The sequence below is a fragment of the Pongo abelii genome, chromosome 19, assembly GCF_028885655.2.
Source record: "Pongo abelii isolate AG06213 chromosome 19, NHGRI_mPonAbe1-v2.0_pri, whole genome shotgun sequence".
Classification (NCBI taxonomy): Eukaryota; Metazoa; Chordata; class Mammalia; order Primates; family Hominidae; genus Pongo; species Pongo abelii.
This window is the reverse complement of record NC_072004.2, coordinates 8,121,954-8,146,285: the sequence shown is the minus strand read 5'-3', so window position 1 is coordinate 8,146,285 and position 24,332 is coordinate 8,121,954. Positions and strand designations below refer to the sequence as shown.

Below are 24,332 nucleotides of genomic sequence, written 5' to 3'. Positions count from 1 at the left end.
CCTGCTAAAAGCCCAGTACAATCCTAAGAAAAGCCCTCGGCAGAGGAACATCCTACTAAATACCTGACCAGTGCTCCTTAAAACTATTAAGGTCATCAAAAACATGAAAATTCTGAGAAAATGTCACAGCCAAGAGCAGCCAGAGGGCTGGGTGCGGTGGCTCACGCCTGTCATCCCAGCACTTTGGGAGGCTGCGGCAGGCAGATTACCTGAGGTCAGGAGTTTGAGACCAGCCTGGCCACCGTGGTGAAACCCCATCTCTACTAAAAATACAAAAATTAACCAGGTGTGGTAGCTGGCACCTGTAATCCTAGCTATTTGGGAGGCTGAGGCTGGAGAATCGCTTGAACCCAGGAGGTGGAGGTTGCAGTGAGCGGAGACTGAGCCATTGCATTCCAGCCTGGGTGACAAGATTGAAATTCCCTCTCAAAAAAAAAAAAAAAAAAAAAAAAAGAGGAGCTACAGATATGACAGACAATTTAATGTAACTTGGTATCCTGGATGGGATTCTGGAACAGAAAAAGGACTTTGAGCAAAAACCAATGAAATCTGAATAAAGCATCCACTGTATCTCTCTCTCTTTTTTTTTTTGAGACAGAGTTTCGCTCTTGTTGACCAGACTGGAGTGCAATGGCGCCATCTTGGCTCACCGCAACCGCCGCCTACCAGGTTCAAGCAACTCTCCTGCCTCAGCCTCCCGAGTAGCTGGGATTACAGGCATGCACCACCATGCCCGGCTAATTTTGTATTTTTAATAGAGACGAGGTTTCTTCATGTTGAGGCTGGTCTCGAACTCCTGACCTCAGGTGGTCCGCCCGCCTCGGCCTCCCAAAGTACTGGGATTACAGGCGTGAGCCACCGCACCCAGCCTTTTTTTTTTTTTTTTTTTTTTTTTTTAGACAGTCTCGCTCTGTCACCAGGGTGGAGTGCAGTGGAGCAATCTCGGCTCACTGCAACCTCTGCCTTCCAGGTTCAAGAGATTCTCCTGTCTCAGCCTCCTGAGTAGCTGGGAATACAGGCATGCGCCACCATGCCCAGCTAATTTTTTTATTTTTCGTAGAGACAGGGTTTCACCATGTTGGCCAGGATAGTCGATCTCTTGACCTCATGATCCGCCCGCCTCGGCCTCCCCAAGTGCTGAGATTACATGCGTGAGCCACCGCGCCCGGCTTGTATCTCTTTTTTTTTAATCTTCTTTTTTAGTAACAGGATTTCACCATTTTGCCCAAGTTGGTCTCAAACTGCTGGGCTCAAGCAATCCTCCTGCCTCAGCCACCCAAAGTGCTGGAATTACAGGTGAGCCACCGCACCCAGCATGAACTCAAGATTTAAAACAATGATGAAATCTCGGCCGGGCCTCCGGAGGCTGAGGCAGGAGAACGGCGTGAACCCGGGAGGCGGAGCTCTCAGTGAGCTGAGATCGCGCTACTGCACTCCAGCCTGGGCGACAGAGCGAGACTCCGTCTCAAAAAAAAAAAAAAAAAAAAAAGCCTAAGGACTAAGGATTTAATTAACCAAGTACCACCCGGCCTCAGGAGACTGGTCCCGCAGCACAGGTGTGTCCCTCTACCCCCCGCAGACCGGGCCGCGTCTTGCTGGCTCTCCTGGCGCCAGCACCGAGCAGGGCGTGGACCTGAACTTATGTGACCCCACCCGGTCACAACCCGGGGTAAGAAGCTAAAGAAGGAAGCCGTCCGCCCACCCGAGGGGCGGTCCCAGCACCCCAGTGGGGGACTGCTGCGCTCGGCCTCTGTGTTGGATCGGGAACCCAGGTCTCTTCCCTGCCAATAACAAAACCGCCGCGTCCCGGGCCTCCCTTCCGGAGCCGCAGTCGGCGGCCGAGCGCTGGTGGCGGGGCCGGGAGAGTTAATTCCACCCGCCTTCGGGTGATTCCGGGGACGGGAGCGCCGAGAGCTCCTCCCATTGGCCGCGGAGCCGGCTCGGCGCTGATTGGCTGAGAGCCTCGGTTGTGGCTCTCGAAGGCTCCCCATTGGCCCCGCGCTCCAGTGGCAGGAGTGTGGCGGCCCGGCCTCCGCAGGCTACCCGGGGTTGAAGCTGCTGCGAGCTCCGGTGGCTGCCTAGGGACGCTCATTCCTGGCCAGAGTCCTGACTTCTTTCTCGGATCCAGATCTCGTTGCTGGCTCGAGGAAATCACCGGCTCTTCTCCCGGATCCTTTTCTTCTCTCACTTGCTGGCTTGCTTCTTCCTGCCTCCCTAGCTTCCATCTCCCAACCCCGCGATTCTCTCCTCTACTCCCCTGCCCCCGTCGCCCGCCATCCTAAGCCATCCCACCTGCAACCTTCTGTCTTTTGCCCCTCCTTGACCTCAGAGGGTCCTGCCATAAGCTTCTCACCAGAATCTCCTAGGTTTCTGTCTCTTCCCTGCTTGCCAGCTCTTGACTCCCAAATTCCAGCTGACGTTTGACCACTTGACATTTGACCCTGGCACCCTTGACTGCAAATCTAAATTCTTACCTTCTGCAGCCTGTACTGCTGAAACAGGCCTTCCCCTTGTCTTCCAACCCCGCTTTCTGACACCCATTTTTACTTTCTTACTCTTGGGTCAGTTCCTGCTACAGCTATCCCACCATGGACTTCTTGATGAGTGGCCTGGCAGCCTGCGGGGCCTGTGTATTCACCAATCCCCTGGAGGTGGTGAAGACCAGGATGCAGTTGCAGGGAGAACTGCAGGCCCCTGGCACATACCAGCGGCACTACCGAAATGTCTTCCATGCCTTCATCACCATCGGCAAGGTGGATGGCCTGGCTGCCCTGCAGAAGGGTCTGGCCCCTGCCCTTTTATACCAGTTCCTGATGAATGGTATCCGACTGGGCACCTATGGGCTGGCTGAGGCTGGGGGCTACCTGCACACAGCGGAAGGCACCCACAGTCCTGCCCGCAGCGCAGCAGCTGGGGCCATGGCTGGGGTCATGGGAGCCTACTTGGGGAGCCCCATCTACATGGTAAGAAGAGGGCTCTTGCCTGGGACCTTCAGGGCAGATCCTTGTTGTAGGATAGGAGCCTGGTCTTTCCCAAGGGCATAGGTGGCAGGGTGCTGCCCCACTGCAAGCAGAGAAAGGCATCAGGAAAGTGCTGGTAGGCTTTGGAGTCTTCTGATCTGCCCTATACACACCCATCTGATGGACACGATTGAATGTATTGATTAAGATTATGGGCTTTGGGGCCGGACGCAGTGGTTCACACCTGTAATCCCAGCACTTTGGGAGGCCAAGGCGGGCGGATCACGAGGTCAGGAGATGGAGACCATCCTGGTTAACACGGTGAAACCCCATCTCTACTAAAAAATACAAAAAATTAGCCAGGCGTGGTGGCGGGCGCCTGTAGTCCCAGCTACTCGGGAGGCTGAGGCAGGAGAACGGCATGAACCCGGGAGGCGGAGCTTGCAGTGAGCCGAGATCGTGCCACTGCACTCCAGCCTGGGCGACAGAGCAAGACTCCATCTCACAAAAAAAAAAAAAAAAAGATTATGGGCTCTGGAATCAGCCTTTCTGGAACTAAAATCCTGGCTTTGAAAATTACTAGTTGTTGGCTGGGCGCCGTGGCTCACGGCAGTAATCCCAGCACTTTGGGAGGCCGAGGTGGGCAGATCACGAGGTCAGGAGATCGAGACCATCCTGGCTAACACGGTGAAACCCCGTCTCTACTAAAAATACAAAAAATTAGCCGGGCGTGGTGGTGGGCGCCTGTAGTCCCAGCTACTCCGGAGGCTGAGGCAGGAGAATGGCCTAAACCCAGGAGGCAGAGCTTGCAGTGAGCTGAGATCCGGCCACTGCACTCCAGCCTGGGCCACAGAGCGAGACTCCGTCTCAAAAAAAAAAAAGAAAGAAAGAAAATTACTAGTTGTTGAGCTTCAGTTGCCACATCTGTAAAATGGTGATAATTGTAGTGCCCTTTCTGTGTGATTATTGGGAGGATCGAGGGAGACAAATGCGGTAGACGTGAAAGCATTAGTGCGAATCCTGGCAGACAGTAAGCATTTGGTAGCATTTGTTTTTATTATTATGTGTTGATATTGAGGTTGGATTTGTGAAGGGGAGGATAAGGAATTTAACATACGTCAGAGAGTCTGGGGATCAGGAAGACCCTGGGTATCACAGAATTAACAATCTCAACGTCTGCCCCTTTGAGTTATGTGGTATAGGTGAAGGGTCAAGAGCCTGAGGCCCAGAGAGGGGAAGTGACCCACTCAAGGTCACACAGCTGTTTATTGCTAGGGCTAGGCCCTGCTTAGTGCTCCTAAGAGCAAAAGAGACTGGGAAGTAGTATGTCCTGTAGCAGAGGCAGTCTGGTCTCATTCTCAGGGTGTGAGTTTCAGGGACAGTGGTGTCTCCAAAGTCAGCTAGATACCTCTGTGGGGACTGGGGGCTAGAGAGCAAGTTTTGCCCAGAGTCTGATGGGGAGCCTGATAGAAGTGGTGGCTGGAGATCCAGTCTGGGAATGGGAGCTAGCATGAGAGGCTGGACACCAGGTCTTGCCTAACATGAACAGCCTTAGGAAATATTGCCATTCTCCAACCACTCCACCCCCCACTGCTAGCCCCAAGGGAAGGAGGATATGAAGGGGGTGGGGTGTCTTGCAGTGCTGGGAGATCCATCCCCCCGGGGCTGGAGCCTAGAGACAGTCTTTTTGTTAACCAGTTTGTTAAGTAGGAACAACAATAATCAGAATAAGAGGCTATTCCTTGCTGAACACCCTAGATGAAGTGTGAGGGGTGAGACATTTGGTTCTGAGGTAGGAGGATGACCACTGGGGCACAGGCTATGATATTCTCTTGTTCCCAGGTGAAGACACACCTGCAGGCACAGGCAGCCTCAGAAATTGCTGTAGGACACCAGTATAAGCATCAGGTGAGGGTTCCCAAGTCTGCCAAAATCCCTGACCATCCTTTCTCTTTTCCCCTAGCTTTCTGCCTGCGCCTAACAGCTCCAATCCCAGCCACTGCTCTGCTCAACCTATCGGTTCTGTCCCATTTTGCCCCTGGAGTCTACCCAGACCCTCTTTACTTTTTTTTTAGACGGAGTCTTGCTCTGTTGCCCAGGCTGAAGTGCACTAGCACGATCTCGGCTCACTGCAACCTCCGCTTCCCGGGTTCAAGTGATTCTCCTGCCTCAGCCTCCTGAGTAGCTGGGACTACAGGCGTGCACCACCACACCCAGCTAAATTTGTTTTGTTTTGTTTTGTTTTGTTGAGACGGAGTCTCGCTCTGTTGCCCAGGCTGGAGTGCAGTGGCGCGGTCTTGGCTCACTGCAACCTCCATATCCCGGGTTCAAGTGATTCTCCTGCTGCAGCTTCTTGAGTAGCTGGGATTACAGCCATGCGCCACCACGTCCAGCTAATTTTTGTATTTTTAGTAGAGACGGGGTTTCACCATGTTGGTCAGGATGGTCTCAAACTCCTGAACTTGTGATCCGCCCGCCTTGGCCTCCCAAAGTGCTGGGATTACAGGCGTGAGCCACTGCACCTGGCAATTTTTGTATTTTTAATAGAGATGGGGTTTCACCATGTTGGCCAGGCTGGTCTCAAACTCCTGACCTCAGGTGATCCACCCGCCTGGGCCTCCCAAAGTGCTAGGATTACAGGCGTGAGCCACCGCGCCTGACACCCCTTTCCAATATGTACTCCAGTTCCTCTAATTTTCTGCCCCTGTTTCTCCTGACCAGTGAATGGCCTCACTTGCATACATCCCGCCCCAGTTTTGGGTGCCCAGGGAGGGAACAATGGGGTGGCTAGACAACCAAGGGCCCACATTCTGGCTCTAAGCCCACATTGAACTGGTTGTCTGGACAAGAGGTTCCTATTAAGGACCCATCCTTGGCAGTGTTAGGATGGCAGCCCCTGATGCTGGGCTGTCTGAACCCCACCCCTGGTCTTCCCCACACTAGGGCATGTTTCAGGCACTAACCGAGATTGGCCAGAAACATGGTCTGGTGGGGTTATGGCGTGGGGCTCTGGGCGGCCTGCCCCGAGTTATCGTCGGTTCCTCCACCCAGCTGTGCACCTTCTCATCCACCAAGGACCTCCTGAGCCAGTGGGAGGTACTGCCTGGGAAATGGGTGGGTCTGTTTCGGGAAGGGGGGAAGGGGAGGGCAAGCTGCACTAGGCCCTGGAGGAGATGGTGCCCAACATTCACAGGTGAGGGAGTGGCAGGAGGGCTTGGAGGTCAACTCTTTAGACCCTTCCCGCAGTTCTCTTGTCACTTCCTCCCAGAAGGGGTACCTGAGCCTTCAGGGTACCCTGGCCTTCCTCCTTCTCACTGTTTTTGCACTGTTATAACTGGTGCAGTAGAAGCTCCCTGAGTTACCAGCATCTGTGTCCCCAGGGCAGGGACTGTCCTGTCCTTGGGGTGGAATGGTTGGCTGGTTGACAATGCTCTTCCTCTCTACCCCCTTAGATCTTTCCTCCCCAGAGCTGGAAGTTGGCGCTGGTGGCTGCCATGACGAGTGGCATTGCAGTTGTCTTGGCCATGGCACCCTTTGATGTGGCCTGCACAAGGCTCTACAACCAGCCCACAGATGCACAGGGCAAGGTAAGGAAGTGCTCTGGGATGCAGGCGGGAAGCAGGAGATGGGGAAGGCAGATTGCGGGTGCAGGTGGGATAGCCTGAAATGCAGCCTGTGGAGGTGCTGCCCATGGTGGGCCCTGACAAACTCCTTCTCTGTGCTCTCCCTCCCTCTCTGACACGCTCTCAGGGCCTCATGTACCGGGGGATACTGGACGCTCTGCTGCAGACATCTCGGACCGAGGGCATTTTTGGCATGTACAAGGGTATAGGTGCCTCCTACTTCCGCCTCGGCCCCCACACCATCCTCTCCCTCTTCTTCTGGGACCAGCTGCGCTCCCTCTACTACACATACACTAAATAACAGCCGCTCTCCCAGTCTCCACCAAATTAGTACTCCTTGGCCACTTGTGCCTCCACCACTATGTCCTGGTGACTACTGATTAGGTGACCTTTCATCCATCCATGGGAGACAGCCAACCCCACTCCCCATCTGTTCTCAGGGTTGAATCACTACAAGAGATGAGTTTCCCTTCTTTCCTTGGGTGTTGCTTTAAACCTTCCCTACCCATTCCCTGGGTAACTCACACCCCTCTCTCAGGGCTGAGTCATCCCAAAGTGTATTTCCTCCCTCTCACCACTGCCACCCTTGAGTCCTTCCTGCTCCCATGCACAGCTTTAAACTCCTCCCTCCAAAACCAAAGGGAATTGAGAGACCCAATTCCCAGGCGTCTGGGACCCAGGTGTCCTGTTAGATTCAAAGGCACAGAGATTATATTGATTATAAAGCAAGTTTATTCTGAAGAGGGTGTCTTATGTTTACGCACAGGGAAGAAATAAGAGGAAACCCTCTTTTCAACCCCTTTTCCCCCTCACAGAACCGAGTCCCCAAGTTCTCAGCAACATCATGCAGTGCTTCGGCGCCTTTACTGGGGACCAAAGATGTTGGGATCATGAAGGGTCAGACTGGTCACCAGTTGTTCAAAGTCACCCAGGCTCCAGGGTGCAGGTGACAGATTTTCAGGGCCAAGAGATGACCTGTTGTCAGGGCTTGGGGTGGGGGAACAGATGGAGAGAGAACATCATCCAGGCCTGAGGTTTGGAAATTGCCAATTCCTGTTCCCCAGAGGACCTGGGTATCAGTTACCCTAAACCTCTGGCCCACTCCCGCTTCCTTGGAGGATCCCACCAGTGAGTCTCCCTGTTCTGTCCCTCCCAGCCCGATTCTCCTAGGAACCCAGTCGTGAGATACCCGCCCGTTCCTTCCTCCTTACGGGGGCTGATTGAAGGTGAGCAAGAGATCAGTCTGGTACGGGGGCAGCCTCAGCAAGGCCTGATGAAGTGTCACGTCCTTTGCTACCTAAGGGGATCAGAGTCAGGATGCTTACCTGGATCTCTGCGTCCCCGCTACCGCCCTTCCAGGACATTGCACACTCTCGGGCCCTCACCTGCTGGTTTTCCTTAGCTATCTGCTGCTTGCCAGAGAGGACCCAGGCTTCTTGACAGCAGCCCCTCAGGGCCAGGTTCTCCAAACTGAGAGGCTGAACAGACTCTACATGGACAGCCCTAGCCCCCTGCACGCCACCAACATCCTCAAAGTGGTACCTGGAGTAGGGAAGCGGGGTCAGGAAGGGACATCTCTGGTCGCCTCCCCAGGAGCATCTTTAAGTTGCAGGCCTGGCTCCCGGTCCCTGCGAGGTCTCACCGCCCGGATTAACCGTCGGCCGCGGGCCCCGCCCACTGGCCCGACCCCGCCCCTGCCATTGGCCAGCTGGGGGCCATTCTCTCACCGCGCAGCCGCTTCGCCCCGCACGTGGGCCTGCAGCTCAAGAAGTTCCACGATCAGGCTCTGGTCCGTCACGGGATGGCAGAAAACTTCTTGATTGTCCGGGACCGGTCGGAGGTCGCTGGAGTGAGGCGAGGCAGACCCTGGTTGACCCCGGTCTCTTCCCACCACCCACCCGGTCAGCAGCCCCTGGGCGCCCCGGCCTTCTCACCTTACGTCAATGGCCCCCGTGGGGAGGATGGCGGAAAAGGCGCCCCCGAACAATGGGCAGTCTCTCGTGGGCTCCATGGGCCTGCGGCTGGGTTATGGGCATTAGAAAGGTTTAAAAGGAGCCCACATTGGGTCACGTGGCATCGGCTCCCTGGGTTTCGCCGCTGCCACCGCCACCCGGTTCTGGCTTAGCTCCCGGATCCTTTAAGATTTGGCTCCGCCCTGCGCTCTCGCTGGCCAATCGGCGCCAAGACCCTGGGGGCGGGGGTCAGCGGCTTTGCTCCGGAAGCCGCGCTCTTAGGAGGGCGCCTGGCGGGACGGTGGGGTCTGCCTTGGGGTTGGACTTAGGGTTAGGGTCTCTGTCGCCCTCGGTGGTCACGCGCATGCTCCCGCCAGCCTCCTCTTGATTGATTGGTTGACAGGGTCCCGCTGTGTCGCCCAGGCTGTAATGGAGTGGCGCGATCACGGCTCACTGCAGTCTCCACCTCCAGGACCCAAGTGATACTCCTGCCTCAGCCTCTCGAGTGGCTCCTGCTCCCGCCACCACGTCCGGCTAAATTTTTAATTACTTGTAGAAATGGGGCGGGGTAGGGAGTGTCTCCCTATCTTGCCCAGGCTGGCCTCAAACTCGTGGACTCAAGCGATCCTCCCGCCTCGGCTTCCCTAAGTGCTGGAATTACAGGCGAGAGCCACCGCGCCTGGCCTCCTCGTCCTTTTCAAGTGGTCACACCTTCCAAGAAGGTCGCCTGAGACCCTCCTGAGGGGCAGATTCTCGTGAAAGGGGCCCACGTCTAGGTAGGGTCTCTTGAGTCAGGAAAGCATAGTTTCACGGTGTTCTGGGCCTCTGAACGACGAATGGACTGCCACCCAGACCGCTAATTCATAGATCCGCTGCTGGGAATTAGGGGAACAATGCGTCCAGGTTAGGATTCAGGTCTCACATCTTCCTGAAAGTGAGAGCCAACCTGGGTATTAGAAATCTAATTCTTCTCAAATATTTGCCTTGGGAATGCTCCCAGGCAGGTGCAACCCCACCCCCAGCTCCGCACACCTGGACAGAAGCACAGATTAAACCCTCTTTTGTTCGTCTTTTACAGATTTGTTGTGTTCTTTAAGTTTTAACTTCACTATATCATTTCAGTTCATTTCTCTATTCATCTTTGATCTCCAGCACCTGGCACGGTGTTTAGAGCATAACAGACCTGATATATATTGTTTTTGTTTTGTTTTGTTTTGTTTTTGAGATGGAGTTTCACTCTTGTTGCCCAGGCTGGAGTGCAATGGCATGATCTTGGCTCACTGCAACCTCCGCCTCCTGGGTTCAAGCTATTCTCCTGCCCCAACCTCCCAAGTAGCTGGATTACAGGCATGTACCGCCACGCCCAACTAATTTTGTATTTTTAGTAGAGATGGGGTTTCTCCATGTTGGTCAGGCGAGTCTCTAACTTCCGACCTCAGGTGATCCGCCTGCCTCGGCCTCCCAAAGTGCTGGGATTATTACAGGCGTGAGCCACCGTGCCCAGCCCAGACCTAATATATATTGTTAAGTGATTGAATAAACTCAATGCAAATGTCTGGAACCCAGGAGATCACCCATATCCTCATGGATTCTAGATGTCACCTACTTCCCAGCCAAGAATTGGGCAAGAGGACTCTGATCTTGAGGCCATTCCACAGGGTTCCAAGTGCTGACCATACCTCTGGACCCTAATGACTTAGTGAAATGAAGCCAAAGGGTACATATTTATTGGTCTCTTACCTTGCCAGGCCCTATGTGAAGGGCTGGAGATACAAAGACATTTAGGACACAGCCCCTGATGCCTCACTGAAGGAACAGTGGAGCACACTTTGAGTCTTTTTGGTTTTTTTTGAGAGGCGGTTTCACTGTTGCCGAGACTAGACTGTAGTGGTGCAATCATAGCTCACTGCAGCCTCAACCTTGTGAGCTCAAGCCATCCTCCTGCCTCAGCCTCCTGAGTAGCTGGGACTACAGGCATGCACCACCATGCTCCGGTAATTTGTGTGTGTGTGTGTGTTTTTTTTTTAGGGATGGAGTCTCACTGTGTTGCCCAGGCTGGTCTCGGACTTCTGGTCTCAAGTGATCCTCCTGCCTTGGCCTCCCAAAGTGATGGGATTATAGGCATACGCCACCATGCCTGGCCCATACTTTGAGTCTTAAAGTTTGACTCAGAATTCAGTAGGACATCCTAGGGGTATTCTAGCTGGGGGAACATCAGGAGCAAAAACTTGGAGATGAGAGGGCATATTTTGGAGAAAGCAAGTGTATCTGTTTGGCAAGGGAGGGTAGGATAGGAATGGGTGGCAGGGAGCTGCAAACACGGTCAGGTGTGCAGGGTTTTTGTAGCGTACACTAAGGAGCTTGACTCCTCATTTCTTACTATAGCCATCAGACTCCTCTCTGAGTCTCATTTCCTCATCTCTAAAATGCTGTTGGTGGGCCAGGCGCCGTGGCTCACACCTGTAATCCCAGCATTTTGGGAGGCCGAGGCAGGCGGATCACTTGTGATCACGAGTTCGAGACTAGCCTGGCCAACATGACGAAACCCCATCTCTACTAAAAACACAAAAATGAGTCAAGCGTGGTGACGGGCACCTGTAATCCCAGTTACTAGGGAGGCTAAGGCAGGAGAATTGCTTGAATCCAGGAGGTGGAGGCTGCGGTGAGCCAAGATTACGTCACTGTACTCCAGCCTGGGCGACAGAGCAAGACTCTGTCTCAAAAATGAAATAAAATGCTGTTAGGAAGAAACGAGATATGGGCCAGGTGCAGTGGCTCATGCCTGTAATCCCAGCATTTTGGGAGGCCCAGGCGGGTGGATCACCTGAGATCAGGAGTTCGAGACCAGCCTGGCCAACATGGTGAAACCCCGTCTCTACTAAACATACAAAAAAAAAAAAAAAAAAAAAGGAAGAAATCAGATATGGATGTAGTTGGGTCTGACCTATTTCTGGGTAAAGAGAGTAGAATAAGTTTGCTGTACAAGGAATTTGACAGAGCGGGGGCGTTACAGGCTCTAGAGGGAGAGAAGGAGCCCAGCCATGGGAAACAAAAGGAGCCAGGTCAGAGGAGTCCACCCCATGATGCTTCTCTGGGATAATGAGTGACAGACCTCTCTGTCCCTCCCTCCTCCTTGCTGCCAGCCTGCTCTCCAGCTCCGTTCCCCACCAGGGGCAATGCTGGCTCTGGCTGCTTTGGGAGCAGTCAAGCAGGTAGAGTCCTTGGAAAGGGACCTACAGGGACATAGAAGTTAACAGGGTGCCTGCACCAGGCATAAGGGGGTGTGGAGGCCTGTTACATGGGCCCAGAGGAGGTCACGCTAGGTCAGAAAGGCTGAGAAAAAAGCCCCCCCAACTTCCTCATTTTGGGTGTCTGGCCTGTCTCGTGTTCTACCATGAGCCCTGCGCAGCTGGGGACCCCTGGCCCTCCACAATTCTGTGGGCTCTTGGGGGCTGCTCAGCCGGACCTCCTCTGAATGAATGGGGTGGAAGGCCACCCTCATTTGGCAAATCCCCACGCTTGGCTCCACTTCTCCTTCTCCCTTCACCTTTTTTTTTGTGTGTGTGCCTGTCAATTCTGCTGGCCCTGCCACCTGTCGACTCCCTCAAGTGTTTAAATTCCAACTTCCCAAGGGACAGGATCCAATTGGGTCGATTAGTTGTTATTCAATCTGAAAGTACCTATTTGGCCGGCTCTCCTGCCTGGCCACTCCTCAGGCCACCACCCAAACACAAGGGAGATCTCTGATCCAGCTGGCTGTGGCTAGGATGATGAGTATCAGGAGACAAATCTCAGTAGAGAGATGGCCAGCAGCCACTTTTCTCAGGAGAATGTGAGGGTATGGCTGGCTCTCAGCCCACTGGTTGCAAGTAGGCCTGCAACTGATTGATTCTCTACACCTGGGACATTCCCTTATCCAGTGCGCTGCATGCAGTTGATGCAGCTGTTTGCTTTGGGGACAAGAGTCCCAGAGACTCTCCCCTTTAGGGCACCAAGAGATGGACTCAGATCAGAAAGACAACACCACACCCAAAGTCAAGCATTCCTTTGAGAAGAGTTAGGACAATGAATATTTCTATTAAGCAGGGGTTTTCATCTTTTTTTCTACTGTGGACTGCTTTGGCAGTTTTGTGAAGCCCATGATCCCCTATTCGGTGTAATGTTATTATTATTTTTATTTTTTCTGTGTTTTTGAGACAGGGTCTTATTCTGTCACCCAGGCTGGAGTGCAGTGGCATGATAACAGCTCACTGCAGCCTCAACCTCCTGGGCTCAAGCCATCTCCCACCCTGGACTGTCAAAGAGATTACAGGCATGGGCCAGGTGCGGTGGCTCACGCCTGTAATCCTAGCACTTTGAGAGGCCTAGGTGGGCAGATTGCTTGAGCTCAGGAGTTTGAGACCAGCCTGGACAATGAAGTGAGACTCTGTCTCTATTACCAAAAAAAAAATTAGCCGGGCATGGTGGCATACACCTGTAGTGCCAGCTACTTAGGAGGCCAAGGTGAGAGGATGACTTGAGCCTGGGAGGCAGAGGTTGTAATGAGCCAAGATCACGCCATTGCACTCCAGCCTGGTCAACAGAGCCAGACTGTTTCTCAAAAAATGAAAAAGAAAATTAAACCCAGATATTTGATAGGGTACAAATCTACTTCTTTGTTATCATATTAACTAGATCTAGCAGCAGTCTCTAATAAATGTAATAAAAAACTAGTGATGCATACAAATTATGGTTCAAGAGATCCACAGTCATTCTAAAGTAAGCATATCTGTAACTGCTATTGAGATGAAACCACAGATACTGCTAATATTACTGTGGTTTGTTACCTAAATTCACAGTGAAAGGAAATGCTGAATTTCAGTTAAAAGGTTACTGAAAACATGGCTGTACACAGTGGCTCACCCCTGTGATCCTAACACTGTGGGAGGCCCAGGAGGGAGGATTGCTTGAGCCCTGAAGTTCGAGACTAGGTTGGGCAACATGGCAGAACACCATCTCTACCAAAAAAATACAAAAATTAGCTGGGCATAGTGACTCACACCTCCCAGCTACTGGGGAGGCTGAGGTGGGAGGATTGCTTCAGCCTGGGAGCTTGAGGATGCAGTGAGTCGACATCATGCCACTGCACTCCAGCCTGGGTGACAGAGGGAGACCCTGTCTCAAAAAAAAAAAAAAAAAGCCAGGAGTGGTGGCACACACCTGTAGTATCAGCTACTTGGGAGGCTGAGGTGGGAGGATGGCTTGAGCCAGGAGGTTGAGGCTGCGGTGAGCCGAGATGCCACTGCACTCTAGCCAGGGTGATAGAGGGAGACCCTGTCTCAAAATATTATACATATTGAAAATAAAGATGGGCTGGGCGCAGTGGCTCACGCCTGTAATCCCAGCACTTTGGGAGGCTGAGGCAGGTGGATCACTTGAGGTCAGGAGTTTGAGACCAGCCTGACCAACATGGCAAAACCCTGTCTCTACTAAAAATACAAAATTAGCCGGGTATGGTGGTGCACACCTATAATCGCAGCTACCTGGGAGGCTGAGGCAGGAGAATCACTTGAACCGAGAGGCAGAGTTTACAGTAAGCCAAGATCACGCCATTGCACTCCAGCCTAGGCGACAAGAGCTAAACTCCATCTCAAAAAAAAAAAGAAAAGAAAAAAGAAACATGAAATTTTTATCCAAGCTCATTGACTAAAGATTAGGAAATCCAGCTATGAAGTATTTTGTGTATTTAGCCCTGTACTAGGCTTTAGGAGAGGGTCTAAAAATGGGTAAAACATGGCCCTTCTTTCTGGGCCTTCAGCCTGAACAGGAAGAGCTAGGGCGTGCTAGAGTTCATATCCTGTAATGAGATCTAGTTCGTGCCCCTGCTTAGTCCCCGGCTGAGAAACCTGCCTTGGGGAGATGCTTAGAATTGTCTGGCAATCAGTGGTAGCCACAGTAGATACACAATACACAAAGGCCTGCTATAACCAAGTTAGTGTCTGAGGAAGACCAGTGTGTCCTAGTGTTTGGAGCAATTCTATACCTGTCACTCAGTCCTTTCCCTGGAAATTTTCAGCCCCATATCCCATCATTTTCCCCTTATAGTCTTTTTTTTTTCTTTTATGTTTTGAGACGGAGTCTCGCTCTGTCACCCAGGCTGGAGTGCAGTGGCATGATCTTGGCTCACTGCAACCTCCACCTCCCAGGTTCAAGTGATCCTCCGACCTCAGCCTCCCGAGTAGCTGGGATTACTGGCATGTGCCACCACTCCTGGCTAATATTTGTATTTTTAGAAGAGATGGAGTTCCACCATGTTGGCCAGGTTGGTCTCCAGCTCCTGACCTCAGGTGATCCACCTGCCTTAGCCTCCCAAAGTGCTGGGATTACAGGTGTGAGCCACTGCGCCCTGCTGTTTTCCCCTTATAGTCTGTGTGCTAGACACTGAACTTTCTTCGATCCCTTGACTGAGTCAGCCTCTTTCATGCCTCTGGGCATTTGCACATGTGATGCCCTCTGCCTAGAACTTTCTTTCCCCCTTCTTCCCTAGCTAGCTCATCCTCAGATCTCCAGAAAACATTTGTGGATTAACTGCTGGCTCCTGCTGTGCTGCTATGCTCCTGTCACCACTGCAGGCACCTCGCTGTATAATACACTAAGCACCAGGAGAGAGGGGTCCATGTGTGTCTTTTCACCATCAACTTTCCACTGACTTGTACAGGGCCTGGCCTGTATTTATTGGATGGCTGTTAAGAGATAGGTTATTTACCAATTAGGCCCTGTTAAGAGATGTTGTACAATAAAGAACTTGACTGGACCAGGCGCAATGGCTCAGCCTGTAATCCCAACACTTTGGGAGGTTAAGGTGGGAGGATCACTTGAGCCCAGGAATTCGAGACCAGCCTGGGCAATGTAACCGGACCCCATCTCAACAAAAAATTTAAATAATTAGCTGGGCATGGTGCTATGCACACCTGTAATCCCAGGGAAGTTGAAGCAGGAGGATCGCTTGAGTCCAGGAGTTTGAGGTTGCAGTGAACTATGATTACACCACTGCACTCCAGCCTGGATGACAGTACAAGACTCTATCTTTTTTTTCTCTTTTTTTTGAGGCAGAGTTTCACTCTTCTTGCCCAGGCTGGAGTGCAATGGCACAATCTCGGCTCACCACAACCTCCGCCTCCCAAGTTCAAGCGATTCTCCTGCCTCAGCCTCCCAAGTAGCTGGAATTACAGGCATGCACCACTATGCCCAGCTAATTTTTTTTTGTATTTTTAGTAGAGACAGGGTTTCTCCATGTTGGCCAGCCTGGTCTTGAATCCCTGACCTCAGGTGATCCGCCCGCCTCAGCCTCCCAAAGTGCTGAGATTACAGGTGTGAGCCACTGCGCCCGGCCAAGGCTCCATCTCTTAAAAAAAATAAAAATAAAAATAAAAATGAAAGAGCAGGCATGGTGGCTCTAGCCTGTAATCCCAGCACTTTGGGAGGCAGAGGCGGGTGGATCACCTGAGGTCAGGGGTTCAAGACCAGGCTGGCCAACATGGTGAAACTCCATCTCTACTAAAAATACAAAACTTAGCCGGGCGCAGTGGTGGGTGCCTGTAATCCTAGCTACTAAGGAGGCTGAGGCAGGAGAATCACTTGAATCCGGGAGGGGGAGGTTGCAGTGAGCTGAGATCACGCCACTGCACTCCAGCCTGGGCGACAGAGTTAAGACTTTGTCTCAAAAAAAAACAAAAACAAAAACAAAAAGGCCAGGTGTGGTGGCTTAAGCCTGTAATCCCAGCACTTTGGGAGGCCGAGGCGGGTGGATCATGAGGTCAGGAGTTCAAGATCAGCCTGGCCAACATGGTGAAACCTCATCTCTACCAAAAATACAAAAATTAGCTGGGCACGGTGGCACGTGCCTGTAATTCCAGCTACGCGGGAGGCTGAGGCAGGAGAATTGTTTGAACTGGGACCCAGGAGGCAGAGGTTGCAGTGAACCGAGATTGAGCCACTGCACTCCAGCCTGGGCTACAGAGGGAGACTCTGTCTCAAAACAAACAAACAAACAAACAAACAAACAGAAAACTTAATTGCCCTTTATGCCTGGTTCCTGAAAAACTCAAAATCTGTGGAATTTCCCATTATTGGAGTTCTTTGTTATTCTTGATAGGCCCTAATGGTTTATACTAATGAGGTGACTCATGGTGGGCCCCTAGATAGGTTATGCTAAGGACATGAATCAGGATGGGGGTGAGCCATGCCAGAAAGATCAACCGTGTGATTAGAGGGTTGGAGCTTTGGCCCCGTTGATATCAGCCCAATAAAACTGCGATAGGAATTCTGGACACTGAAGTTCAGTGAGGCTTCCTGGTTGGTGAACACATTGATGTGCCAGTGGGCTCTGTGCCCTGACTCCTGAGCAGTCCCCACAGGAGCTCAGATTCTGGGACCTGTTCCAACCTTCCCTATGCATATTCTTTTTTTTTTTTTTTTTTTTTTTTTTTTTTCTGAGACGGAGTCTTGCTCTGTCGCCCAGGCTGGAGTGCAGTGGCGCATCTCTGCTCACTGCAAGCTCCACATCCTGGGTTCACGCCATTCTCCTGCCTCAGCCTCCAGAGTAGCTGGGACTACAGGCGCCCACCACCACGCCTGGCTAATTTTTTCTATTTTTAGTAGAGATGGGGTTTCACCATGTTAGCCAGGATGGTCTCGATCTCCTGACCTCGTGATCTGCCCGCCTCGGCCTCCCAAAGTGCTGGGATTATAGGCGTGAGCCACCGCGCCCGGCCCTTTTTTTTTTTTTTGTGAGTCTCACTCTGTCGCCCAGGCTGGAGTGCAGTGACACGATCTCATGTCTGGCTAATTTTTATATTTTGAGCAGAGATGGGGTTTTGCCATGTTATCCAAGCTGGTCTTGAACTCCTGACCTCAGGTAAGCTGCCTGCCTCGGCCTGTCAAAATGCAGGGATTACAGGCGTAAGCCACCGTGCCCAGACACCTATGCATATTCTTTATAATAAAACCACAATGCCACAATCATAAGTATAGTGCTTCTCTGAGTTCTGTGAGTCCTTCTAGTGAATTATTGAGCCTGTGGGGATTGTGGGAACTTCTGAATATATAGCCAGTCAGGCAAAGTGTGGCTGACTTGGGGACCCCTGAGATTTCTGGCTACTGTCTGAAATGAGGGGAGTCTTGTGGAAGACTCAGACCTTTACTTGTGGGATCTGACACTAACTCCGGGTGGTCAGCACCAGACTTGTATAGTGTGTGTAGAGGGATGAGAGTCTGTGCTAAGCTGTTACAGTTTGGAGAGGGAGAGATGAAGCCAGGATGAGCAATGCAGAAGGAAAACAATAATATGGGACGATGCACAAGGTGGAGGGGAAAAATGTAGAGCAGGTTCCAAGATGGAAGCCTGGTCAAGAAGGATGGAGACACCAGCCGGGTGGCTCATGCCTGTAATCCCAGCACTTTGGGAGGCTGAGGCAGGCAGATCACGAGGTCGAGAATTTGAGGCCAATATGGTGAAACACCGTCTCTACTAAAAATACAAAAATGAGCCAGGCGTGGTGGCGCACACCTGTAATCCCAGCTACTCAAGAGGCTGAGACAGGAGAATCACTCGAACCTGGGAGGCGGAGGTTGCAGTGAGCCGAGATCGTGCCACTGCACTCCAGCCTGGGCAACCGAACAAGACTCTGCCTCAAAAAAAAAAAAAGAAGAATGGAGAGACCAATGACAGAAAGACAGAGTTGGAGGGTTTGGGTTGTAAGTAGGGCAAAGAGGAGAGAGGGCTTCTGTTCTTTGCTGCTGCTAAGTCACGAGATTGGGCACTTTATCCTCTGTCCCCTAGTTCCCTACAATGGAGTCCAATTCCTCTGATTCTGTCATTCATCCCTTTTCAGCATAAGATCATCAGTGCCAGTGCAGCGGGGACCACCATCCATATGCCAGTGCTCCGTAACATTTCTCCATAAGGACCCTGTGCCTGGAGCTGGCTAACAGCACATGACCCACTGCTCTCCCAACGAGGAACGAGGGACGTACTTTTCCAACTAGATTCTGGCAACCTTTAGTTTTGACTTCTCCACAGATACACGCCCTCCTGCATCTCACCGCTGTCTCTCAACACATATTCCAGAAGTGGGAGGAAGAGGCAATTTGGACACTGTCAAAAGGGAGAGGTGGTGTGTGGTGATGGATAGCAACCCTGCTGGCCTGTCCTGAGTCTGATGGAGAGCCAAGGCGGGGCTCCCATCACAGCTCTTCAGAATCCTATGGGCCTCCTGCAGAGACAGAGGCACAACATGGACAAGGGAAGGAGGACTTTCCACATCTACAACCAGTCTATGCAAACCTACCCAAAGGCCAAGGGAGCTGAGAGGCTGAAGAAAGAGACTGAGGCCGGGCATGGTGGCTCACGCCTATAATCCCAGCACTTTGGGAGGCCAAGGCGGGCAGATTACCTGAGGTCAGGAGTTCAAGACCAGCCTGGCCAACATGGTGAAACCCCGTCTCTACTAAAAATACCAAAGTAGCCAGGTGTGGTGGTGTGCGCCTGTAGTCCCAGCTACTCGGGAGGCAGAAGAATCACTTGAACCCAGGAGGTAGAGGTGGCAGTGAGCTGAGATAGTGCCACTACACTCCAACCTGGGTGTGGCAGAGCAAGACTCCATCTCAAAAAAAAAAAAAAAAAAGAAAGAAAAGAAAGAGGGAGACTGATGTATCCAGTTACTCTGAAAGAAACATTTAATAGTGACTTAAGAACAGAAGCCAGGCGGCTGTCGGTCAGTTATCCCCGAGTCCCAGGGCTGATATACCTGACCAGAAAGGTATAAATGCCTCAGTAGAAATGTGTGGCACCACTGAAGTCAACCCCTCAGGGAAAGGCGCAGAATGCTATGTGAATCTATCTAAGAGCAGGATTTAAGGTCACAGTAGCTAAAGTGGCAATCTTAGAGGAGGCATTCCAGAACAGGGGTTAACCAGAGGACAACATGGCGGATCAGCATCCAAGATGGAGCAGCTTCATCCTCCACGATAATCCAGGCTGGGATCTCTGTGTCTGAAACCCAGTGGAACTGCCCCTTGTTTCTGCCCTTGGAACCTCTTAGAAGGTGCCATCCCTCTTAAGAGTCCATGTGGTCCCAGCTTCCAAAGCACCATATAATTTAGCTCTTTTCTTTTTTTTTTCACTCTTGTTGCTCAGGCTGGAGTGCAATGGCTCCATCTCTGCTCACTGCAACCTCTGCCTCCTGGGTTCAAGTGATTCTCCTGCCTCAGCCTTCCTGAGTAGCTGGGATTACAAGCATGTGCCACCATGCCCGGATAATTTTGTGTTTTTAGTAGAGACGAGGTTTCTCCATGTTGGTCAGGCTGGTTTCGAACTACCGACCTCGGGTGATCCGCCCGCCTCGGCCTCCCAAAGTGCTGGGATTATAGGCATGAGCCACCGTACCTGGCCTAATTTAGTTCTTTCCATCTGCTTGATTTAGCCAAGGCCACTTCCCTGTAACTTTCCACAGGTGAGATGTTTGGGAGTGGGGAGGGCCGTTGTACTGCGTTTGGCAATGATCTAGGGGAGAGGAGTTGTGGTGAACAGGCCTGCTTCCTAATCTCTTCTGCTGCCTTGGATCGCTGGGCAGTGGGAAGCTGCTCTACTGGTTAGACTGTTGGGTTAGTCGTGGCCATTCCTTCTCAGCTTCCTCTTTTTCTGTCAACCCCTTCAATGTTGGGCTACCAGGCCCTGCACACTCCCCCTAGATAACCTTACCCATCCACATACCAGTGCTTCCCAAACATTCATCTCCGTCCCAGATCTCTTCTGACCACCTCCTGGATCCCTCCACCTACATGTCTCATTGACATTTCAAACTGAACACATTGTAAGCAAAGCACATCATCTTCTTCCCAGACATGTCCCTATCACAGGTAATGACATCATCTACGCAGTGGTTCAAGCAAGAAGCATGGGCATCATCACTGGCTCCTCTCTCCCCATCCCTCTTCCCCAACACCCAGTTCGTGGTGATTCGTCCCCCCTCCACCCCGGAGACAGAGTCTCGCTCTGTGGCCCAAGCTGGAGTGCAGTGGTGTGATCTCAGCTCACTGCAACCTCTGGCTCCTAGGTTCAAGCAATTCTCCTGCCTCAGCCTCCTGAGCAGCTGGGATTACAGGCGTGCACCACCACACCCGGCTGATTTTTGTATTTTTAGTAGAGATGGAGTTTCGCCATGTTAGCCAGTCTGGTCTTGAACTCCTGACCTTGTGATCTGCCTGCCTCAGCCTCCCAAAGTGCTGGGATTACAGGCATGAGCCACCGCACCTTGCCATTCATGGTGATTCTATCTCCTAATAGCCCTTGAATCCTTCCACTTCTCGCCATCTCCACTGCCACTATCGTAGTCCGAGCTAGCACTGTTTCTGCCTGGAGACTGTGTAGCTTTCTCCGTGGACTCCCATGTCCTCTCCTGCCTCCCTCCTCTCAGAGTGATTTCTCAAAAATGCAGAACTGCTCATGTCTACCTGCTGTATAAACCCCTCCAAATGGCTTCCGTTGCTCTTAGAATCGAGTCCAGATTCCTGTTCTGTTAGGACTTTGATTTTGCCTGTCCTGTTTCCCAGTTATATTACACTTGATGTTCCAGACAGACTCACTCACCTTTGTTTAGCTCCTTACCATGTCTCTCGCCTCTGAGGCTTTGCAAATATTGTTGTTTTTCTAGAGTGCCACCCACCTTCATGTAACAAACTGCTACTCATCCTTCAGGTCTCAGCTCACTCCGAGAATCCTCCCTGATCCCAAAAGTCTGGGCCACTTCCCCTGCTATGAGCTCCACGGCACCCTGAGCTTCCCCTAAAAGGCACTGGATTGAAGTCACTTGTTCCAAGTCTATCTGCCTCATGTGTGCCCCTCAGGAGGAGGCCCTTGACAATGTTGTTCCCTGAGTGACAGTATGGGCAGGGCTGTTTCACAGTGTTTTGTCTCATTCTGTAGTCGCAGGCTGCCCCTCCAGCCTGACCAGGCAGAGGGAGCTGCACAAAGCCCTTCCTGCTTGGGGGAGGATGGCCCAATGCCGCAGGCATTCCTAGTGGGCTGCTCACACGGAAAGGTTTCCTGAAGCCCCACAAGAAGCCAAGACCCAGGCTCCACTGCAGCAGGTCTCCAGTCTCTGCCATCTGGCTGTTTGCCGCCCCCAAGTGACCAGTGACAGAAGGTTTATTTGGTTTCCACCACCACAGGGTCTTACATACAGCAGGTGCTGGGAGCACGCTGCCAGCCAGGCCCCGGGATACTGACCACCCAGCTGCCGTGGGAGACATTCCTTCACCAGGCTCACCACTGACTGATGCCCACCCCTCTTCTTTCCAGTCTTTCTCCATTATCTATGTTCTAGTTTGAGCAGTGTCCCAGACACAGTTCAGAACGAAGACCCTTGGTGGGCTGGCCTGTTGGAGAGCAGAGGGTGCCCTGGAGGGAAGCCTCTCTAAAACAGGTGGCTCCCACCAGGTGGTCCCATCTGGACGCTCCCACTCACACTTCTTCTCTGTGCTTAGCCCCTGCCTGCTGCCTCCCCAGCAACTGAGGATGACGGTAATGTGTGCTTAGTTCAGTGTTGTGTCTTTTTCTGTGCAACTGAAGGGCCCTGTTGGCTGCCAGGCAAATGTTAAACTAAGCGGGGGGGAAAAAAAAAAAAAAAGAAAAGAAAAACAAAGAAAAAATGTTAAACTAAGCAAGAAAAGAGGCCGGGCACGGTGGCTCACGTGTAATCTCAGCACTTTGGGAGGCCAAGGCGGGTGGATCACAAGGTCAAGAGATCGAAACCATCCTGGCCAACATGGTGAAACCCCATCTCTACTGAAAATACAAAAATTAGCCAGGCGTGGTGGCCTGCGCCTGTAGTCCCAGCTACTTGGGAGGCTGAGGCAGGAGAATCGCTTGAACCTGAGGGACAGAGGTTGCAGTGAGCCTAGATCGCACCACTGCATTCCACTCTGGGCAGCTGAGTGAGTGAGACTCCATCTCAAAAAAAAAAAAAAAAAAAAAAGAAAGAAAGAAAAGAGACTTACTGGTTCTCCCTGTCTTTCCACTTACACAGGGCCAGTCCCCTTCATTTGACCTGATAACAAGAACTCGTGACTTTAACTGGACAAATGAGGTAAAAAGGGGAAATGCTTGAGAGGATATACAAAGTCCAACCACCCATGAACCCAATCCACTAATTCACTCTTGTATTAAGGGAAAAAAAAGTATGTCAATACTTACTAATTTTAACATTCATATGTATTAATTTGTTCAGCATATATTTATTGAGCACCTACTAGGTGCCAGGCACTGTGCTAGGTATTAGGACACTGTGGGGAGCAAAAATGGATCTCCTACCCATGGAACTTACACACTAACAGGGAGACAGATCTTTGATCAAAGAAACAGTTCAGGCCAGGCACAGTAGCTCATGCCCGTAATCCCAGCACTTTGGGAGGCCGAGGCGGGCAGATCATGAGGTCAGGAGTTCAAGACCATCCTGGCCAACATGGCAAAACCCTGTCTCTACTAAAAATATAAAAATTATCGCGCCACTGCACTCCGGCCTGGGCGACAGAGACTCCCTCTCAAAAATAATAAAATAAAATAAAATAAATAAAAATATAAAAATTAGCCAGATATGGTGGCACGTGTCTGTAGTCCCAGCTACTTGGGAGGCTGAGGCAGGAGAAGGTGGAGGTTGCTGTGAGCTGAGATCATGCTACTGCACTCCAGCCTGGGCAACAGAGCTAGACTCCATCTCTTAATAAATAAAAACAGTTGACAGTTCATTGATTGCAATGGTGAAAAATAAAGTACAACAGAGACTTGGGCTGAAAAGGGAGGCATGTGGTGCTACTGAAATAACCTCTCACAAAGGATTTGAGCAGTGCTATTGACTCAGCTGAAACCCAAAGGAAGGACTTGATCACTAGGTGTGTATGTTGCTGTAAATGGTTTTTGCTTTTAGACCTCAGGTTTAGAGAACTAAGGTCATCATGACCCTTGGTTCATGGCACATTGTATCATCAAAGGCCCACTTGGGCACTTTCTTATTAAACTTTCACCTCCATTTTTCCTTCCCATTCCCTGTTTCCCCATAGGTGGTTAATGATGAACTTATGAAAGAACCTGCTCTGTCTGGCTTTCTCAGAGAAAGCAGGTAGGTTGGGAGTTTGCCAAATGGGTATGATGAAAAGGTCATAGCTCAAGTGAAGGGGCTTTGGAAAGGCTGTTACTGGAAGCTGGATAAGGAGGGAAGAAAGAAAAGGAGCAATGGATTGGGGTAAAGTAATTATTGCACTGGAGGTCCTAATTACTTTGAAATCTCAGAGTATTGTGGATAAAGAAGCAAGATGGAAGGAAAGGGCCAGGGATGACGGTGGCTCATGCCTGTCATCCCAGCACTTTGGGAGGCCAAGGTGGGTAGATCACTTGCGGTTAGGAGTTTGAGACCATCCTGGCCAACATGGTGAAACCCCTTCTCTACTAAAAATACAAAAACTAGCCAGGTGTGGTGGCACATGCCTGTAATCCCAGCTACTCGGGAGGCTGAGGCAGGAGAATCACTTGAACCCAGGAGGTGGAGGTTGCAGTGAGCCAAGATCACACCACTGCCCTCCAGTCTGGGCGACAGTGAGACTCCATCTCAAAAAGAAAAAAAAGTTGGAAGAAAACAGGACACCTGCATAAATAAGTTTGGAGATAGAGCCGATCCTGGGTGATGATAAAATCCAAGTGGGATAGTTAGCTGAGGTGGAATGAAGGTCACTGTAGAAAAGTTCAGAGTGTCGGATGGTCACCG

At 51.5% G+C, this 24,332-nt stretch overlaps 2 protein-coding genes and 1 long non-coding RNA gene across 4 annotated transcripts; 2 read left to right on the top strand and 1 right to left on the bottom strand.

Moving 5' to 3' along the window:
* The first annotated feature begins 1,408 nt into the window (after positions 1–1,408).
* SLC25A35 (solute carrier family 25 member 35) lies at positions 1,409–7,324 on the top strand. 2 transcript variants are annotated; one of them, XM_024234688.3, is made up of 5 exons: positions 1,409–2,963; positions 4,803–4,868; positions 5,904–6,056; positions 6,413–6,547; positions 6,711–7,324. In XM_024234688.3, exons 1-5 carry the CDS (start codon positions 2,589–2,591, stop codon positions 6,882–6,884), a joined length of 903 nt encoding a protein of 300 aa, XP_024090456.1. In that variant the 5' UTR covers positions 1,409–2,588; the 3' UTR covers positions 6,885–7,324. The 2 variants fall into 2 exon arrangements, with proteins under 2 accessions (XP_024090456.1, XP_024090457.1); XM_024234689.3 differs by lacking the exon at positions 5,904–6,056.
* On the bottom strand, positions 7,293–10,730 carry RANGRF (RAN guanine nucleotide release factor). The gene is made up of 5 exons (XM_009251277.4): positions 8,518–10,730; positions 8,311–8,427; positions 7,969–8,125; positions 7,795–7,880; positions 7,293–7,570 (listed from the first exon to the last, which is right to left on the bottom strand). The coding sequence occupies exons 1-5, from the start codon at positions 8,592–8,594 to the stop codon at positions 7,447–7,449; spliced, it is 561 nt and encodes a 186-aa protein (XP_009249552.2). The 5' UTR covers positions 8,595–10,730; the 3' UTR covers positions 7,293–7,446.
* On the top strand, positions 8,349–22,236 carry LOC134760458 (uncharacterized). Its single transcript, XR_010137916.1, has 2 exons — positions 8,349–8,484; positions 18,408–22,236. It is a non-coding gene; the product is annotated as an uncharacterized LOC134760458 (long non-coding RNA).
* Positions 22,237–24,332: the final 2,096 nt, after the last annotated feature.

Excerpts from the sequence above, each read along its gene's own strand:
- SLC25A35 (XM_024234688.3), top strand. The coding sequence starts at position 2,589 with ATGGACTTCTTGATGAGTGGCCTGGCAGCCTGCGGGGCCTGTGTATTC. Across the intron at positions 4,869-5,903 it reads GACACCAGTATAAGCATCAG|GGCATGTTTCAGGCACTAAC; the intron begins GTGAGGGTTCCC and ends TCCCCACACTAG. Across the intron at positions 6,548-6,710 it reads CCACAGATGCACAGGGCAAG|GGCCTCATGTACCGGGGGAT; the intron begins GTAAGGAAGTGC and ends ACACGCTCTCAG.
- RANGRF (XM_009251277.4), bottom strand. The coding sequence starts at position 8,594 with ATGGAGCCCACGAGAGACTGCCCATTGTTCGGGGGCGCCTTTTCCGCC. Across the intron at positions 8,126-8,310 it reads CGGGGCGAAGCGGCTGCGCG|GTACCACTTTGAGGATGTTG; the intron begins GTGAGAGAATGG and ends TCCCTACTCCAG. Across the intron at positions 7,571-7,794 it reads CTCACCTTCAATCAGCCCCC|CCCTGACAACAGGTCATCTC; the intron begins GTAAGGAGGAAG and ends CCCCACCCCAAG.